General features: G+C 57.5%; 1 protein-coding gene across 15 annotated transcripts in view; it reads right to left on the minus strand.

Moving 5' to 3' along the window:
- Positions 1 to 1,807: 1,807 nt before the first annotated feature.
- Positions 1,808 to 19,611, minus strand: part of LOC105464055 (Rap guanine nucleotide exchange factor 1) — a 160,180-nt gene continuing 142,376 nt past the window's right edge. For 14 of the 15 annotated variants that reach the window (XM_071078488.1, XM_071078483.1, XM_071078487.1 and 11 more), the window contains 10 exons: positions 16,262 to 16,349; positions 14,054 to 14,143; positions 13,011 to 13,196; positions 11,796 to 11,880; positions 11,590 to 11,684; positions 9,439 to 9,517; positions 9,232 to 9,333; positions 7,621 to 7,718; positions 5,293 to 5,421; positions 1,808 to 4,678 (listed from right to left, as the gene is read on the minus strand). In XM_071078488.1, the coding sequence (XP_070934589.1) occupies positions 4,528 to 4,678; positions 5,293 to 5,421; positions 7,621 to 7,718; positions 9,232 to 9,333; positions 9,439 to 9,517; positions 11,590 to 11,684; positions 11,796 to 11,880; positions 13,011 to 13,196; positions 14,054 to 14,143; positions 16,262 to 16,349 (1,103 nt within the window). In that variant the 3' untranslated portion in view covers positions 1,808 to 4,527. The remainder of the gene's footprint in view (positions 4,679 to 5,292; positions 5,422 to 7,620; positions 7,719 to 9,231; positions 9,334 to 9,438; positions 9,518 to 11,589; positions 11,685 to 11,795; positions 11,881 to 13,010; positions 13,197 to 14,053; positions 14,144 to 16,261; positions 16,350 to 19,611) is intronic. The other variant, XM_071078479.1, reaches the window with a different exon arrangement.

The following is a 19,611-nucleotide window of genomic DNA, read 5'->3' on the forward strand; positions in this document are numbered from 1 at the left end:
CCCAGACTGCTGGCAGCCAATGAGGGACTCAGATGGCCCGAGCCACATCTTGACTGCTTCCTAAATAATGCACTCCTAGTGAATGAATGAAAAAAAAAAATGGTTTGAATGAATGTTGGGGCCTGCCTCTCATCCCACAGGGGGACAGTGAGCAGTCAGCCATCATACCTCATTCTCCAGCCTTGCACTGCTGGGGGCGGGACCCAGCTTGTGGACCGCAAGGTCAGAGCAGGTGGGAGGCTTGGGGCCCTCGGCTCAGATACCTTCGGTGGGACTGCAGTTCTTGGCTGGAGCAGGCATCGGAGCCTCCTGGGTTACTGGCTAAGCACGCACACTCTCAGGCCCTGGGCGGGGACACTCTGCGGGTGGGGCGGAAGCCAAGGTGTTTCCTCCGTGACCATGGCGGCTCCTTTGCTGAATCTCGCGGTCTCGCTGAATCTCGCGGTCTCGCTGAATCTCGCGGTCTGCCGGTCACCAAAGACCAGGGTGGGTCACAGCAGCTGCTGCCCCGCCGCGCTGGTGGGAAGGCTGAGGCCTGAGGTCCATACCTGGCATGTCACCTACTGCTCACTGGGGTTGTTGGGGCCCGACCAGGTTCCTGGCAGGGGAGGGAGATGGGAGTGGAGGACTAAGGAGTGAACTGGTCTCTCTTGGGCCTCTGCAAGCTCATTGGTCAAACTGGACAAAAGCAGATAAGGAGGAGCCTGAGGCACGAGTGGCTGGAGTGGCTGAGCAATGTGCCAGAGGATTGCAATGAACAAAACAGAGAACCTGGGCTTTCATCCTCCGGGGTGGTGCCTGGCACACGGGCACTGCCAACAGCTGAGGGGACGGTGGATGCCTGCCTGATGCGGGGTCCCTTCTATCAGATCTTGTGATCGCTCCGGGAATACTTGGCCTCTCCCTTTAAAGGGACAGACTTAAGCTGCTGCCTTTGAGGGGGCATGAGGGGAGATGCTTCCTCCTCACCAGGTCCGACCTCTGCACGACCAAGTACAGAGAGATGCAGAGATCCTCGGCTTCCCCAGGGGCCGCTGTGGGGCTGAAAGCTGGGGACTGGGAACCAGGGTGAATATGAGGGCTGGCCCTGACTCCCGCCATCCCTGGGTGGCTATGCCGGGGTGCTTGGTCTCAGGTGCTAGTGTGGAAACCCTGGGGCACAGGTGGGCCATGGCATGGGGGTGGCTCTGGGAGGATAAGGAAGATAGGGAGATGGTGAATGGTCTCCCAGAACCATTGGGCCCTGTGCCTAACTCTGCATGGAGGGGACACAGCACACCTCAGGGCAGAGAAGGGACTGGAATCTCCAGGGCCTCCTCACTCCGACTCCTGTAAGTGCAGAGGCTTTGCTGTTCCTTGCTGGGGCTGGGCCCGAGCCTCTGCCGCGGCCTCCTGGGTGGCAGAGGACACCCCGCAAAAGGCACACCATAAAGAGTGCTTCCGGGCCCTGAGGAGCAGTTCTAGAGCCTGCACTCCCGAATCCCACCCGAGGACGCCCTTTTCACCAGGACACTGGGGTGGGGGACTCTTTTGCATGAACCGACCTCCAGGGAACGAGCAATTCTTTGCCCAGTTGACTGCTTCTAGGGCACAAGGCTTAGGAGGGAAAGTTCTGGCGACATCCATTCCACTCAGCCACAACTACCCCAACGGCAGCGAGTGGGCCTGGGAATGCAGCTGAATGACCCTCAGCCTCCCAGAAGCCCTGCCTGCTACAGGGGTCTCAGAAAAGAGGTGGCGAGGCCAGCCCGGAGCAGGCTGGGCTGTCACCGTAACTGCACACACGCAGCTGGGCGTGGACATGACATTCGGCAGCTTTCGTCTGTGTTTATTTTTTTTCATATAAAAGTTACATGTTTGAAATGTCTGCAGGAAGATGCCACCATCAGACAGGTTAGCTGGGGCATATATATTACAATGTAACCCTGTGGAGGTCGTGGGGCTGGAGCGGGAGACGCTCCCCAGAATTGGGTTTAGGTCAGACATGGTGTGTGCCTGCCCCTCCTTGCCAACCCCGACACCTGCAAGTGAGGCCTGACCTCTGCAAGGAACGAGTCCTCTGCCTGGCTCCTGTCTGTTTGTGAAGACTGATTCCCACAACCTGCCCGGCCCCCCAGAAGGAACAGACGAGCCATGGCCAGGCCGCAGCACTGAGCACAGAGCTCAGCAATAACCAGGGCCAGGAGCAGGGGGCGCAGGGGCACGCCTGCCATCAATAAATGAGACATACATCGCACCTTGCCGTCCTCACGCAGGGAGCCCCGGGCACTGCTCATGTGCTGCCTGGGCCCCGCTGCTCAGACCACCAAGGGCTCCCAACAAGGGCCTGGGGAGTTGCTTGGGCACACTGGGGCCAGGCACAGGGTCTGTTCTGAATTCAGGGAAGGTGAAGAGACCCCACCTCCACCTGGCTCAAGCCCAAGAACAAGGCAGACAGAGCTGTGGACAGCACCCGACCACAGACACGGTTCCACCTGCTGCTGGGGGGAGAGGCCTGGTTTCTGAGGCTGCAGCATGGCACTGGCATTGCCTGTGCTCCAGAGGGGGACTCCTACGAGTCTCACAAATACAGGGAGAATTTCAGTTCGCACAAACCCAAGAGCCCTGTGTGCAGAGAGGCCCTCACACGCGCACAGCAGCATTCAACAGAGCTGGGCAAGGGAAGGGGAGAGAGAGGCAAGGATTGAAATGAAGGGACTTCAAAAAGAAGGAACAAACTAAAAACCCAACCCACACACAATACTGTTAATAAGCCAGCGACTCTACACACACACTCCTTAAATAATAAAGTGACAGGTCCCGGCTGGCCCTGCAGGACCACCGCCAGAGGGGGTCCCGCCGCCAGAGGGGGTCCCGCCTGCCACTGCACGGCTTTCCTCCCTCTATTTACAGGACAAACAAAACATGGGAGAGGGGAAAAAACCCACATTTTCTTCTTGATAAATGCTGTTCAAAAACCCACGAAGGACTCAAAGTGACATGGTTGTTTTAAAAAAAAACCCGAATGATCAACAGATGTTGCTTTCTACGTTTTGCCTTTGTTCTGTTTGAACTGGGCTAAGCATAGTTAGACCCTGCTGTTCACTTGAACCTGCTGTCCACTTGACCCTGCTGTCCTAAACCTGGGACAAATGAGCACTCATTCATGCACAGCAGACCCGGAGGCATGGGCTGGGGCAGCACGACTGGGTTCCCGCAGTGCCCTGCCTGCAGGCTCATGCTGGAGGCCACAGAGCCGGGCGGCACAGGGCAGGTTCTGTTTGCCAAGCGCCCCACAAGCCTTGCCCAGATTGTCAAGCTCAGCAGCGAGAACGGTTTTGACGAGGAGGAGGGAAAGAGCATCTGCTCTGCAAGCCGCTCTAGTGTGGCGAGAGTAGGGAGAGGGCGCACCTGCTGCAGCTGCTACCTTAGGAGGCTCCTCCGCGGCCAGGCCTCTGCCTCCCTGCACCCCGAGGGCCCATTCGGGTGCCTCAGGGATGCCCTTCCCTCCCAGGGGCACTGACAGCACTGGCTGAAAGGTCTGAAGAGCCAGAGGAGGAGCCCTGCTGGCCGGCCCAGGATGGGGCGAGGAGGGAGGGAAAGCCAGGGGATGGGGAGGGACAGGAGATGGAGTTTAAGGCACACAGCGAGCGATGGAGGAGGGAGGTGCTGGCCTCTCCCCTCTGAACTAACTCCCCCAGGAGCTCAGCTCTGGCCTCAGTTTGGTGAGGTTCAGAAGACTCCCAGCAATAAAAAGTACTTCTTGGATGATCAAGTCCTCCCTTACTCCAGCCTCCTCTGCTCAGCTCCCCGGGTGGTGTGGGAGGGGCCCAGTGGCCTGGGGTGGGGGGTAAGGGGCGACAGGATGACAGACACTGCTGCTGCTCTCAGTGGGCAAGGGAGGCCCTGATGGCGCCAGTACCGCGGTGCAGAGCACCAGCTGCTAAGGGGTCACCTGCGTACCTTTCCGGGCCTGCTGCAAAGCTCACACCATCCTCCATGCAACAGAAGCGGAAGCGAGAAGTGAAAGGACCTCCTCCCAGTCTACTCTGCGTTCTGCCCACCCAGCTGCTCGCCCCCATTCCAGGGCCCCTGGAGGACAACCCACCCCAGAAGGCCTCCACTCATTTTCCATTTCAGAAGATTCAGGGACCCTGGAGCTCAGGGAGGGGCAGCACCCGCCACTTCCTTGGTCTGCTGATGAGGTCTCTGCTGCTCTCTCCCTGGAGGGGAGTGGGTGGAAGGGCAAGAGGGGAGAGATGGAAGTAAAAGCAGAAAACAAAACCAAACCAGAAAACCACCGGTTTGCAAATTGGCAACAAGACCTGCCTGCTGGCTGCAGAGGCCCACGGGTCTGCTCCCACAGAGGAGGGAGGCAGGAAGCGGCAGGCAGACTCCAGCTCCCGCCCGGCCCCGCTGAGGCCTGGCCAGCCTCGTGGCTCCGAGGCCGGGACTCCTGCCACCCGCCTAACAGGTCCAAGGTCCTCTCCGGTCTGGGAGCTGCCCTCCGCGCCCCTCGAGCATTCTCCTCGATCCCGGCGGCTGCTCCTAGGTCTTCTCTTCCCGGTCTGTTTTTCTCCTTGTTATGTTCCTGGGTTTAATTTTCAGAGAGAGTTCCCATAGGGCCTCCTCAGCCAGGTGGTCACTGAAGTCATTGAAGAAGTTTATAATGTCGTCGTTCCTCCGGATGTCATAGTGCCTGGTGCAGGGGATGGGGAGCAGTCAGTGAGCACCTGTGTGGGCTGGATGGCCCGATGGCGCCACCCTCCTGGACGGTGCCGTGGGGACCATCCCCACAACCTCGCAGGAGACGGATGCTGCAGGGGCTGCCATTAACCAACGTGACAAAGGGGGGATACCAGCACTCAAAGACAGTACCAGCATATGGAGCACAAACAGGGCCCTGAGGCTGGGCTGCTCAAAGGGAAGGGGCCCCAGGTGACCCCACTGCCCCCAACAATGCATGTCAGGGCCCGCCCTGGGGGAGCTCTGGTGCCTCCGAGTCAGGCAGGCCAGGGTTTGTCAGGCGCTTCTCACAGCAAGGTGGGCACCAGCTTCTGGTGTGTAAAATGGGAGGATGAGCTGTGCCGTCACGGGGTCCAGGCCCAGGGCCAGGCCTGGCATGGAGCCTGGTGGGCATGCTCTCAAGTCATCCTGGCAGAGACTGAAGGGCCTGGACTATATCCCTGCTCAGCAGGGGGCGGGTCCCTGGGTCCTCTGTGGCTCCCCCTCCCCTCGGCATCCCGGGCTGTCTCTCCTTGGGTGTGGCCCAGGGCTCAGCTCTGCCCAGCCCCCCGGGCCAGCGGCACTCACGCTTGCTGGAAGCACCGCATGCTGTCGAGGATGTTGAACTGCTGCCACCGCTTGGAGAAGTTCACTTTCCCATCGATGTAGTCTGGGTTTCCCAGGTGAACGAAGGTCAGGTCCTGCAGGATCAGCCCCCTGGGAGGATGGGTTAGGAAGCCTGTTACTGCTACAGGGAGGGGCTGGTTTGGCAGCTGCTCACTGCGAGTCCTAGCGCCTGACACATGACTCTAGCCCTTGCTGCTTCCAAACCCCAGAGCAAACCAAAGAGCCAGTCTGGGGTGTCTGTCTTTCCCAGAACAAACTCCCTCCTCAGCCTCTGGCCTCTGGCTCCACAAGCACCTGCTGGGGCCCTCGGAAGCCAGTACAGCTGATGAGAAGCCTGAGGGTGACGTGGCTGCCATGGCTGCTAAAGTAACATTAAACAAATGAGCAGAAAAAAAAAAAAAAAAAAACCCAAAAAAACCAAAACCCAAACCAGGGGGCAGGGGCGGAGATCTCCTTTTATTAACAGGTGTGGTGGGCTGGGTGGGATGGCTCATACCTGTAATCCCAGTTCTACAGGAGGCTGAGGCAGAAAGATTGAGCTCAAGAGTCTGAAAATGGCTAGGCTGGGTGTGGCGGCTCACACCTGTAATCCCAGCACTTTGGGAGGCCGAGGTAGGAGGATCACCTGAGGTCAGGAGTTTGAGCTCAACCTGGCCAACATGGTGAAACCCTGTCTCTACTAAAAATACAAAAAGTAGCTGGGCGTGGTGGTGCACGCCTGTAATCCCAGCTACTTGGGAGGCTGAGGCGGGGGAATCACTTGAACCTGGGAGGCGGAGGTTGCAGTGAGCCAAGATTGCGCCACTGCACTCCAGCCTGGGTAACAAGAATGTAACTCTGTCTCAAAAAAAAATAAATAAATAAAATAAAAAAAATAAAAAAAGAGTTTGAAACCAGCATGGGCAACAGAGCAAGACCTCGTCCCTACAAAAAATACAAAAATTAGCTGGGCATGGTGGTGTGTGCCTGTAATCCCAGCTACTAAGGAGACTGATGCGGGAGGACTCCTTGAGCCCAGGAGTTAAAGGTTGCAGTGAGCTATGATTGCACCACTGCACTCCAGCCTGGGTGACAGAGACTCCGTCTTTATTAAACAAATAAAGAAACAGGCCGGGTGCGATGACTCACACCTGTAATCCCAGCACTTTGGGAGGCCAAGGCAGGTGGATCACCTGAGGTCAAGAGTTCGAGACTAGCCCGGCCAACACGGTGAAACCCTGTCTCTACTAAAAAAATACAAAAAAAAAAAAAAAAAAAAAATTAGCTGGGCATGGTTGCGCACGCCTGTAATCCCAGCTACTACTCAGGAGGCTGAGGTGGGAGAATTGCTTGAACTCAGGAGGCAGAGGTTGCAGTGAGCCAAGATCATGCCACTGCATTGCAGCCTGGGTGACAGAGTGAGACTCCATCACAAACAAACAAACAAACAAAGTGTAGTAAGTTAATAGGTGCTTCTGACTGCAGAGGACTTAAGGCCGGATGAGAGAGACAGGGGCGGCTCCTCCACTCAGGGAGAACTCAGCTTGAGCGAGCAGCTGTGGAGCCATGGTGGGAAAGACTGTTAGCGCTCAGAGCAGAAAGCCTGGGGATTTGTATCTCTGAGTTGAGGCCTTGAGGGCTGCCCTACAGGAACCCTATAGGATGTGCCATTGAACACTCAGCCTTGGGATGCTGCTGAGTTTTGGTCTCTTGGAGATTCTCAGTGTCTATGGCACACTAAAGGCTCTCGTAACTCCTGCAACAGACACTTGTTTGGCTTTGGTTATTCCGCTATGTCCCTTTTCTATGAAACATATTTCCTCCCACCCATGGTCCACACTCAGGAAGCACTTTCTGAACTTCTTTACACCAAGGCTCTCAAGGTTCCTGGGTGGCTGTGCATCCTCAGGTTGTTCTAATGCGCAGCCACGTGTGAGGACACTGGAATACTGTGTGATGCCGTGTGTGGGGACAGGAGCCATACATCTGTCACAAGCATGGCTGCACGTGCTCATGGGCAGGCTACGGAAGGAAACAAGAGTGCGGCTGGGGGCTGGGGAAGGAGAACCTGTGTTCTTCACCTGAGCCCTTCTGTTCTGTTTAAACTGTATTATAAGAAGCATTACGTATTATATTATATATATGTATTGTACATTATGTATTACAAGAACCTTAAGTAAAACCGAAGTACAAATGTCTCTGTTAGAAACCCCTAAATTAGGATTTCTCTGCCGGAGCCTGAGAGATCTTCCCCAGAGCAATGGAGGCAAACCCAGGCGGGGCTGGGGGCCTGGAGGGGCTGCTACTCACAGGTACGGGATGCACGGCGGTTCTACCTCCGAGAGGGCGGCCCGGTAGGCTCGGAAGGAGGATGAGCTGTCAATCAGCGTGCAGTACTCGGCCAGGCCCTGGCAGGACAGGAAGAACAGGACAGGACAGGACAGGTGTGAGCGAGTGCTGGGGCAGTGCTGGGACAGAGCCCTGGTCCTCCTCACTAACTGGAGGGTCAACCACCCTCTGCCCACCTCCACAGGTCCCACCACGTGCAAACATCCAGCCAGGTGTGGGTGCTGGCCCTGGCCAGCAGGGATTCTGTCCTTTTCAACGAGTGTCAGACCAACCCCTGGTCACAGGGGGACTTCAGGCCGTTCTGTGGAGAAACACCCCGAGGCACTCATTGTGCCTGGGCAGCCAGCGCCTACGTGTGTACGACGTCCCGGAAGATGGGCTCCTGCCAGCCAGAGGAGCTTCCCAGGCACACACTGAGTGGCGTCACTCCTGGCTCGGAGCTGCCTTTGCTCTGCCCTGCACTCAGGGAGGACCAACTAGAGACAGCATGTGACCTCGCCCTCCTCAGGGCTGGGAGGCTTCTCTCCTGCAGGGGCGGGGGGCTCCCGCCTAGGAGAGTCAGCCAGCCCTGCCCCACTCAGAAGGCCCCTCTCCTGCCTCTTCTCCTGTTAGGTGCCTCTCCCTGCAGCGCTGCCTCCTCAGGAGCCCTCTTGCAGAGAGGCCGTGTGAATTTCCCACCTCTCCCCATACACTAGCTTACAACCATCCCTGAACATGGGCTTGAACAAGACGACCCTGGGTGGCCTGGCTGACACCCGGGTCTCTGATATGACCCCTGGGTGGCGTGGCTGACCCTTGGGTCCCTGACATGACCTCTGGGTGGTCTGGTCACACTTGGATCCCTGACATGATCCCTGGGTGGCCTGGCTGACACTCAAAGCTATGGGTTTTGCCCCCATTTGCAATATTTCCCTACACAGGATAAAGGCCCAACTCCTCACCAGGCTCCTGAGGCTCTCATGACCTAGAGCTGGTCCCCTTCTCCGAGGATGTGGTCCCCTGGCCTCCTCCTGTCCCTGGAGGTGCCAATCCCCACCTGCTCCTGGTTGTGCACTCCTTTGTCCCCTTTGATTCTCTTCCCTTCCCAGGAAACTCCTCCTCCTCTACAGGTGGTAGCATGAGTGACACTTCCTCTGGGCTGGCCCACCTGCCCACCCTTCTTCTTTTAGCGCTTATCCAGCAGAAACCCACCCAACATCATGCTGGGCTGTTCACAGTGCGTCCCCAGCACCTACCGCAGCGCCCGGCCTGAAGCAGACCCTTCAGAAGAACGGGCTGAGGAAGGGCAGGGGAGATGGGAACCCAGGGATGGGCCTGCTGGGTGGCAGCAGAACACCAGGACGTGACCACCCCGGAACCAACCTTGAAGCTCCCTGGGGCCTGAAGACTGGCGATCAGAGACAGGAAGGTGGGAGGGCAGCTGTCCTGGCCACACAGCATGTCGGTGGCAGAGCAGGGGCCTAGGCCCAGCCTTTGCTTCAGTGGGAGCACTTTCTGCCACAGCTGGTTGTCTGAGGGCTGCATGGCCCCCTTTACCAGGCATCCTCCCACCCACGCCCCAAGGCCGCTCACCTCTGAGGTCTGCTTCTGCCACTCCAGCCTGCGGATGGGCGCTGAGTCCAGGGCAGAGAGGATGGCCAAGTAGGAGTTGAAGTTATTCAGCTTCCGCAAGTGCTGCGGAGAGAGGGGCGGCGCCGTGAGGCTGGAGGGCAGGCGGGTCCCGGGCTCCCCAGGCAGGGACTGATGGTGGGGGCCTGGGGAGGACTTGGCCACCATTACCTTCATGATCTTGATGAACTTTAAGAGCAGCCGTTCCCTGTCCTGGGCCTTTTCCTGTAACATGATTATGGACCGGACCCTGCATGGACCAAGGGAAAAAGAAACAACTGAGCTGACTGGTCCCTGTAGGCCCCAGGGGTCCTGGTGGAGACAGGACCTGTACGACCCCCATGCCAGTGGTCACCAGCCCACCCATACTGAGTACGTGCAGCCTGCCCCAGGCATAGCCTACTTTCTGCTCTCCAGGAGCTCACAGCATCCTGGGACAGAGGGAAGACACCACAAGGAAATCTGGTGACAATAAATCTGGTGACCATAAGGAAATCTGGTAAAGGCCCAAAGGGGGCTTCGAATCTGCAGGTGGAGCATGGAAGGATCAAAGCAGAGCCTTTCCTGGCAAGCATGGACCCCGAGTACCGGGGGGCTGGGCAAGTTCCTTGTGCGGCGCAGGACTGGCTCGGGGAGACCTGCTAGCATGTGACGTAAGAAGTCACTTTTGGCAGCCACGAGGGAAGGAACTTCTGAGAACCTTAGTAGCAACCAAAGCCGAGACCAAAGCCACAGGCCAGTCTCATCTGTGGGATAAACGCAGCAGGGGTGTCCTGCTAGCCTCAGTTTCCTGTGGTTCACAGGGGCCACTACCAGGGTCACTTAGAGGAGGTGCCACACTTTGCACTGCTGCTTTTTTTTTTTTTTTTTTTTTTAAAGAGACAGGTCTTGATCTGTCACCCAGTGCTGTGAGTATATCTCACTGTAGTCTTGAACTCCTGGGTTCAACTGATCCTCCTGCCCCAGCTTCCGGAGTAGCTGGGACTATAGGTATGTACCACTGCACCTGGCTAATTTTAATTTTTTGTAGAGATGGGGGTCTCTCTATGTTGTCCAGGCTGGTCTCAAACTCCTACGCTCAAGTGATCCTCCTGCCTTGGCCTCCCAAAGTCCTGGGATTATAGGTGTGAGCCACTGCGCTTGCACCTCTGTGCAGCCAGGCCCTTTGGAGTGTGCTCCCAAGCTTCCTGCACCCAGCCAGAGGCTGCTGTCAGAAGCCAGGCTTGGGGCCTTGTGTGCAGCTTCCGTCTGCCTTAGAAACCACATCCTGTTGGGCAAAACCCTACACTGGACTGCCATGGCTAAACATGCTTTCCCCAGGACAGAGAGCTTCTGTGGGGAGGATGGCAGGAAAAGGGGAGATGATCTCGGGGCCTTTAAAACACCTCAGACATTCTCCTGGAGGCAGCAGTGGGCAGTGGGGCTGGCACAGCAGTGGGAAGTGCGGGGGGGCGCACAGCTGCTGGGCTCTGGGCGGGGCCCTGCCTGATACTGAGCTGCTGTGGGGGCTTTGTCGCCTCTTGAAGAGACAAGAGCTCTGCTTTATAAACACACTACTGGGATTCATTTTGCTTTAAGAATTAAAGACTAGGCCGGGCGCAGTGGCTCACACATGTAATCCCAGCACTTTGGGAGGCCGAGACGGGCAGATCACAAGGTCAAGAGATCAAGACCATCCTGGTTAACACGGTGAAACGCCGTCTCTACTAAACAATACAAAAAACTAGCTGGGCGAGATGGCGGGCGCCTGTAGTCCCAGCTACTCGGGAGACTGAGGCAGGAGAATGGTGTAAACCCGGGAGGCGGAGCGTGCAGTGAGCTGAGATCACGCCACTGCACTCCAGCCTGGGCAACAGAGCGAGACTCCGTCTCAAACACACACACACACACGCAATTAAAGACTAAATACAAACATTATTGTTATAGAGCCCACTCCTGTGCTAACTGTTTTGTCAGGCAGAGTCTGTGTGAGCGTCAGCCTGAGATCACCTGGCAGTGACAGGGCAGGAGGGCAAACTCGACGCCCTTCCCAACACCACCTATGGCAGACATTGCTCCTCGACCCTGGCACTCTTCCCCGCTGAGCCTCCTCGACCAGGTGGCCACTTCCAGCAAGCCCCGTCCTGTCCCTGCCCTTGTCCTCTGCCTGCCCCGTCCTCTGTCTACCATTCGTGGTCAATGCTTGCGGGGCCCCCGGGAGCTTAGAGGAATGAAAGAGGTAGCTCCTTCTCCTACCATTCGAGCTCCCTGCAAAGGAAAACGCAGAGCCCACCCAGACGTGCCACCATCCAGAGCAACAGGGCTTGGCGCTGGGCCCCTCACCAGTAGGACATGTTGTTGAAGTGCTCTGTGAACTGGGTCAAGTTGGGGCTCTTTTCCTCATTCTGCTCTTTTGCCCAAAGCAAAACCTCAGGAATCTGCAAAAGGAAAGAAGGCAGATGGAGGTGGAGCCCCCGGCTTTCCCGTGATGGGGTTTCTTTCATTCAGGGACAACCAGTGTGGCTCCCCATGGCAGGAGCAGCCTGTACCTCTATTTTATAGAAGAGCTCAGCATCCAGCAGAGTTAGCTGCTCTGCGATCTCATGGCTGTGAAAGTCGTGCAAGGTCCCCGGCCTGGAAGACAGAGGTGTGAGAAGAGCCGTCAGGGGTGGGGAGGGCGGTGGGGAGAGGTAAGCAGGCCCGGGCTGCAGTGTCGGAGCAGGAGAGCCTCTCTGCCCAGCAGGAGCGTGGAGGATACGTGGCGGGGAAGCCCCAAAAGGCTCCCTGGGGCCCTATGGGCCTCCTGCCTCTCTGGGACAACACTGTCTGCCTTTCTCTCCTGCTTCTGCTGAGTGTGTCCAGCAGCTTCTGGAATCAGGAGCCTGAGTTTCCCTCGTGAGCTCATGGACAACTGAGATGCCAAGAAGGCTCACTCATGGCTGGAGCCCGCTTCCAGGTGGCCAGCAAGAACAGAGACGGTGCCAAAGAAACGAAGGCTATGCACTCACCGGAAGGAGCCCACTACTCAACAGACATCTATAGCTGCAAATGGCACTCACCGTCGGTGTGGAGGGGGCAGGCCACAGACAGGAATCTTTACGCAGATTCTTTTTTTTTTGAGACAGAGACTCGCTTTGTCGCCCAGGTTGGACTGCAGTGGCCGGATCTCAGCTCACTGCAAGCTCCGCCTCCCGGGTTTACGCCATTCTCCTGCCTCAGCCTCCCGGGTAGCTGGGACTACAGGCACCCTCCACTACGCCTGGCTAATTTTTTGTATTTTTTAGTAGAGTCGGGATTTCACCATGTTAGCCAGGATGGTCTCGATCTCCTGACCTCGTGATCCACCCGTCTTGGCCTCCCAAAGTGCTGGGATTACAGGCTTGAGCCACCGTGCCCAGCCTCTTTATGCAGATTCTTAGGGATGGCCAGGGTAGCCCAGAGGGCCGGGCTAGCATCAACCACTGCCAGGTTCATGCTGGGACAACCCAGAACTGACCCAAGCCCAGGGTGTGTGCACTCCTGCCCTGTCCTCTGAAGCCCCATGCCCTGCTGCCCACTTCCTAGTCACAAGGGGATCACCACCCAATATGTCTCCTGGAGAAGAGGCCCAGCCCCCAGGGACCCACGGGGCTGTTCCTGAGGCACCTCATCAAAGGGCCTGCGCAGAATCAGGCTGGGGCTGTGGGGCTGGCAGGGAGGGAGGGTAAACTGAGAAAGGCACAGCTCCTGGGGAAGAGGCGGGGCTGGAGAGGTGGGCTCCTCACCTGGCTGCTACCCCCCGGGCCGCCAGGGGCTGGCCAGAGGTGGCACACCTGAGCAGCTTCTTCTGGTCCACCTTGTCCAGGATGTTCTTCCGGAGCACGCGGGCCAGGCTCAGCTCCCCGTTGCACACCAGGCGGAAGACCAGTTCCATCAGCAGCTTCAGGATCTCTTCTGTCAATTCCACCAGGCTGAAGGACCAAAGAGCACAAGGTGAGGAGCAGGAACACAAGGCCCAGGCAGACTCTGGCTTTGCCTTGGGATACACAAAGGGCACGGGGCCATGACTGGCACAGAGCTGGCTGGGAAACTTCTCATGGGAAGAGAGCAGGAGACGAGAGCCTGGGATGGCTGCCTGTGTTCTTGGAGGTGTTGGGATGGTCATAGCACCTGCCATACACGCAACAGCCATCTGTTGGCACTGGACAAGCGCCAGGGACTCTGCTGGGGCCTGGTCTGCAGGGACAAGTCCCACACAAATCCCGCCCTGGGGAGCTGCTGCTCCCATTGGGCGATGAGACACCAAGACTTCCTGACCTCTCAGACTAGATGCCTGAGGGATGCTCCCCAACTTGCCCTGCTGAGAGCTGTCCACGCGTGGCCATTTCCCAGCCGCACAGCCACTGACCACGGTCATCTCCCCCAGCAGGAGGAAGACAGTCCGCCTGATGGAGATTTGTCAGCGGAACCGATATGGCAAGTGCCATGCCGTCAGATGGCCAGCCATGGAAACACTGAGGAGTGAGGGAGAGGCAGCCTCTCCCATTCCAGCCTCCACCATGGCTGGTGGCTGAGAGCATGGCCTGCTGGAGACTGGACCTAAGATACCCATGGGAGCAGGTGGGTGTGGCGGGTTCTCTCCTGAGGGTCCAGGAGAGAACCTCACCCACCTCACCCTGGCCTGCTGGGGACAGGCCATTCTCTCAAAGGACCAAGATAATGCAGGCAAGAGCCAGCTCTGCCCAGAGCCGATGGGCAGGAGAAGCAGGTGGATTGGAGCCTTTGCCTCCCCATTGGCCCCCTAGGACCCCAAGGGTGAAGCACTCACCAAAGCTCATCCACCACACGCACCAGTACGAAGAACGTGTTCTTGCTGACGCGCTTCTTGAATGTGTCAGCGAAGGGAGAGAATTTCTCGTACGTGGAGCATGGGTTAAAGAAATAGCCACGTGGCCGGCCGGGGGTGGTGGGAGTGGAGGACTGACTCCTGGGGACTACTTGCTGAGCGCTCACAATGTGCCCGTCTCCCTGCGTGTAAAGCACTGGCATCCAGAAACGAGGGCATGGGACTAGCGCAGAGCAACAACTGCAAAGCCAGGATTTGAGCACAGGCATCTGACCCCAGGGATGCCCCCGGCTGCTGTCCTCTCCTGCCTGCCATGCCATCTCTGCTGCACTGTCCAGGCCTGCCTTTCTGTCGGGTTCACCCTGAGGTGCCCGTGAGACTACAGACCTGTAGAGAGTGCCTTGCTGAACCTTAGGTAGAGAACGGTGGGCCTAAACCAAACACCCTTAAAACCCCAGGTCGCTGGGCAAGCATGTAGGCCAGAACTGTCTCCTTCCAGTCTTTCTGTGAGTTTCCATCCTGAGGCTGCCTCCCTGGGCTCTGCAGGGGAGCTCTCGCCTCCGTGACACTGGGCCGGGTCTCTCTTCCCAGAGCTGCAGCACGCTCCAAATTGGCTCCCTGTCTCCAGGGCAGCCCTTCTAGCACCCGACCAGCTCTGGCTCATGCCCTGAGGTTGGGCTCTGCTTTGCGGTCAGGGTTTCCTGCCCGGCTGTTGTGCTTGCCATCAACTCTCCAGACCTCTCCGATACCCTCCTGCTCTCTCTCTAGCGATCCTGGACCTTCCAAGTCATGGGGCTCAGGACAGAGCAACGTAGCAGGGACGATGGCTTGGTCCATAGCACAGGGGTCGCCAGCCAATCAGGCCTAGACCTTGATGCTGCACCATTTCCATGATGGCTGAGCCAGGCAGAGGCGGAGAGCCTGGGCGCTGGCGGCAGGGGGGCAAGTGGCGTGTGGCTGCTTTCCCACCAAGCAGCCACATGGGTCAGGTCCTTCATGTCTCTGAGCCTCGGTTTCCTCAATTACACAATAGGAAATTATAGAGCAGTGGCCCCATGTATAATACAGTAATTTTACACACACCCACACACACGTATTAAAAAATGGTCATAGAGCTAGGTGAAAGCACACATGTAAAGCACATCTCGCCTGACCAGCAAGCCCTCGACACGTGTGAGTGACAGCCATTCACTGAGCCAGGCCTGTGAACAGGCGCTCTGAGTGACAGAACTTGCCAGGGACCCGAGACTCCGCCAGTGGAAGATGTCCACGTGTGTCTTGATAGATTCGGAATTCTAAAGGTCACCACGAGGGGAGAACGGGAGGCCAGGAGGTCTGCAGGAGACCCCGAGTGGAGCAGTGAAGGCTCAGGGCATACAGGAAGGGGTGAGGGCGCTGGTGGACTCAGGACTTCCTACCCCAGGTGGTGGCGGCTGCCCAGCAGATGGCAGCCGTGGGCTATGTGCTAAGAGGTGGCTGAGGAGCAGCCGACCCAGCCTGCCCTCCTGGAGCAGCAGCTGCAGGTCAGCCTCGTAGGGTGGGCAGGTTCGGACTTGAAGAAGCAACGGGTCACACAAGTGGGTCCTTCCAAGCCCCTGGGGTCCTTCTCAGCCACTACTGCAGAGGGTGACATTTACTGAGGGTGGGCCCGTGAGGTAGATCTGGGGACAGGAGCCCATTCCAGTTGTGGATGTGGCAGTCGCAGAGTCCGCTGCGGGGGAGGTGACTGTGCTGACCCCTGAGCTTTCTATTTGGGTCTTGGTGTCCATTGTGCCCAATGTCCTGGGGCTCAGCTCTGAGAAGCTGCCAGAGCCGACCATGGGGGTCTCTGCAGGGGCGTCTGCAGGACCGGCACACTCGCTCCCTCCCAGTCCGCGGCATGTCTAATTCTTCTTTAGAATCATCCAATGATCACAACTGCCACCAGGCACACATTCCCAGACTGCGTTCCAGCCTCTTCACATCATTTCACTCGACCCTTTAAGAGATGAGGAGCTTGCCCGAGCTCAAAGCTCGAATGCAGGAGGGTAGAGGTGGGAACCTCGGTCCGTGGGGCTCCTGTGTCCCCACTTCAATCACACTGCCACCCAACATGCTGCTCAGCTTCCCCCACGAGGGCCGAGGGGCAAGAGGGCTCCTCTCTCTCTGAAATGCCCATGGCGCAGGGGCCGTGGGTCAGGCGGGAAAGGATATCTGTACTGCAGCTTCTTGATGAGCTCCTCTGGGGAGATGAAGGTCCTGTAGGTGGTCAGGAAGGCCTCGCAGTACAACACCAAATCTAGAGGGAAAAGCAACACAAGCTGCTTGTCAGGGTGCAGAGGGCTGAGGGTGGGAGCTGCGGTGGATTTGAGTCCTTGCTCTGAGAGAGGCAGGGGAGACGGCATGGGGGAGTGGGACGGGCGAGGGAGCCAAGGGCCTGGGAACCCCCTCTGGTGCCTCCGCCTGCATGTCCCAGAGAAGTCACACGTCCTCTCTGTCCATCTCTCAAAGGAAATGGCAGATCAGAGAGGGAAAACAGGAATGGGTTTTCTCTCATGGGCACTTTCTACTGATGATGGTGCTGCCTGGAGAACCGTGCTGTGGGAGCTGAGGCCAGCTCTGGTCCCAGTGGAAGAGGGCACTTAGGCTGATGAGTGATGCCTGCCCTAGGCATCAAAACCCGGAGGCACGCCTGTTCCAGGTAGGAGCCAGCTCTGGATTAGACTCTGAGAGGCTCTGCCTGTCTGAGTCTAATGCTTCAGAGGGTCTTAGCCATCATGGGCACAAAGGAAATAATTCAAACTTGTCAGCAGGATCCTGAAACGAAATCTTAGGCAGTACTTTTATTTTTAAATTATTATTATTATTATTATTGTTATTTTTGAGACAGGGTCTCACTCTACCGCCCAGGCTGGAGTGCAGTGGTGCGATCTTGGTTCACTGCAACCTCTGCCTCCTGGGTTCAAGTGATTCTCCTGCCTCAAGCTTCCCGAGTACCTGGGACCACAGGCACGCACCACCACACCTGGCAATTTTTGTATTTTTAGTAGCGGCAAGGTTTCACCATGTTGGCCAGTCTAGTCTCAAACTCCTGGCCTCAAGTGGCCTCCCCAAAGTGCTGGGATTATAGGTGTGAGCCACTGTGCCCAGCCAGTACTTTTAGATGGTAGGGTCCAACCCAAAAATCTGGGGAAATTTCACGTTTTGAGTCCTAAGGGATAGGCTGAAGAGGCACAGCCTGGGCCGGGTACCGAGGAGGGGCGTGGTGCCAGCCACTGGGCAGATGTGGGCTGGCAGCTCCACCCTTCACTTCTCCACGCCTGCCTCCTCTAAGAGGAGGCTGGTACCAGCCAGGGACTCCCAGACTTCCCAGAATTACAACAGCCTTATTTATTTGCTGTGGTGACACCTTCTCAACTGTGCTGTCTCTAGTATTACAGAAAAAAGTGGAATTTTAAAACGTAGGACACTGCCTGAGCCAACAGGTGGCCACACTCACTCCCTGCAGCCATCCCCCATGGCTGCTGAGGTGTGAGACCCAAGGAGGCTCCGCAGCCGTGCTCCTCACTGTGAGGCTGGGCGCACACATGCACGGCTTAAATCTTGTGCTCTGGGCACAGACCACCTGCTCCCACCTTCTCACTCATTGCCGAGCTGCTGGGTAGAGGAACCTTGAGGAACCAATGTCTCCAGCTGAGCCGTGCTGGCTTGGCTCCTGCCCCCACCCTTGCTCCATCCCCTCCTGCATCAAACAAGAGAGGAAAACCCATGCCTGCTCTTACACTGGAGGCTGCATGGGGTGGGGCCGGCAGGTGAGGGAGGCTCCGGGCTGGGAACCACAGCAGGACCCACGTGCGCCGTGCTCGGGCTGATTCCTGGGCCCCCACACCCACCAAGTTCACTGTCAAGCTTGGATTTGTGTTCAAAGAGTGCTTCAGGAAGGAAGCAGAGATGGCCAGCATAGACCCACACCTGCTTCTAGAAGAATGGGCCCAAGTCAACTGGCCTTTGCCGGTGCATCATTGCCAGTAGCCATGGCGACTTCGTGGGACTCGCTGGTGAGCACTGGGCCACGCTCTGAACATACGCCACATCCTTCAGTGCCCAGAGCAATCCCACAAGGACAGAGAGGCCTGTTACCCCACCGAGGGAGGAGGAGCCCAGGCACGAGGCCACACCACGACACCGGGTCTGCGCCCATGTCTGCCCAATTTCAGAGCCCTCCCTCCTCTGCTGTGCCCTGGATTACGGCAGATGGGACAGCACCTGGCTTCTGGGACGGGCAGTGCCGTGCCACTCCTCTAGTGATCACAGGACTCTCGGTGTGGCCCTGAGCACTCTGTGCACCCTAGCTCACCTGGTCTTCGTGACAGCCCTAAAAGGCCCCAAAACCGTCCTTCATTTTCCTCCCAAGGAATTGGAAGCTCTGGGGCTAAGTGACAGGCCTGGCACACAGTTGCCAAGGGACAGACAGGATCTAAGCTGAGGCCTGAGGCCAAGGCTGACCTGACCTTCTCCCACGCAGGTCCTGACACCTGAGAGCAGAGCCGCACAACCACAAAGCACCCCCACGTGGCCTCTCCCTGCCAAGTGCTGCTCGGCAGGCTGGGGTCCACAGCTGAGCCATGGGGCTCCCAGCCGCTCGTGCTGCTGGTGCAGTCTATGGCTTGCAGGAAGCACCTGCCCAAGGAGCTTGCTTTGTTACCTGCCACAAGGTGCTTCACCCTCCCAGTGGAGCCATGGCTTCTGCCTCAGTAATACTTTCCTAGGTACAACCTTGGTTCTGGGGAGCCTCCAACCCTCCTGCTAATAACATCAGGCAAAGCTCCCACCGGCACAGAGCCTCCTCTCAGCAGGTCCAGCTAGCAAAAGCCAGAAGCCTCTTGGCTGTCCTGTCTCGGGGCCCCCTCCAGCCTTGGCCACAGCTGGCTGTACCCAACAGGACAGTGGAGTTCACCCTTTGGAGCCGAGGTCTGAAGCCAGCTCCCATTTCAGCCCCTCACTGTGGACAAAAAGGCAATGAAAGTCACTCCTGTGCCTGGCTGAGGATGGAGCCCCACTGTGTCAGGCAGGGAGGGGATTCACTGCAGAGAAGCCAAGTGAGGGCTGCGCTCAGGATGGTGCTGATCACGCCCCCTGCACCACTGACCACTGACGTGGGGGGCAGGTTTCACACTCCCTCACGTAATCCGCATAACAATGGGCACCGTTCACCCCTTCAACAAGTGGAGTCTGGGGACTGCCCAGGGGCCCTCCGAGCCTGTCATGGCACAGCTGGGGCTAGGATGCAGCATCGCCAGGTCTGGGCCCTGCCCTGGTCAGAACAAACAAAGGGTGAGGGAACAGTGAAGGGGAGGGCGGAACAGTGGCTGCGGTGAGTTTGCGGGAGCCATCTCTTCTTTTTCTCTAATTTTCTGCAACGTAAATATTTTTTAGTACTACTTCCATAATTCAGAAATTCCCCGAGTCATTCTAGGTCACATGTTTTGGGAAACGTGTTGAGGAAACACAGGGACAGAGTCCTTTACAGAAATGAAACAGCGGGAGGCTGAGACAGGAGA

This window comes from Macaca nemestrina, chromosome 14 (assembly GCF_043159975.1).
Source record: "Macaca nemestrina isolate mMacNem1 chromosome 14, mMacNem.hap1, whole genome shotgun sequence".
Lineage (NCBI taxonomy): Eukaryota > Metazoa > Chordata > Mammalia > Primates > Cercopithecidae > Macaca > Macaca nemestrina.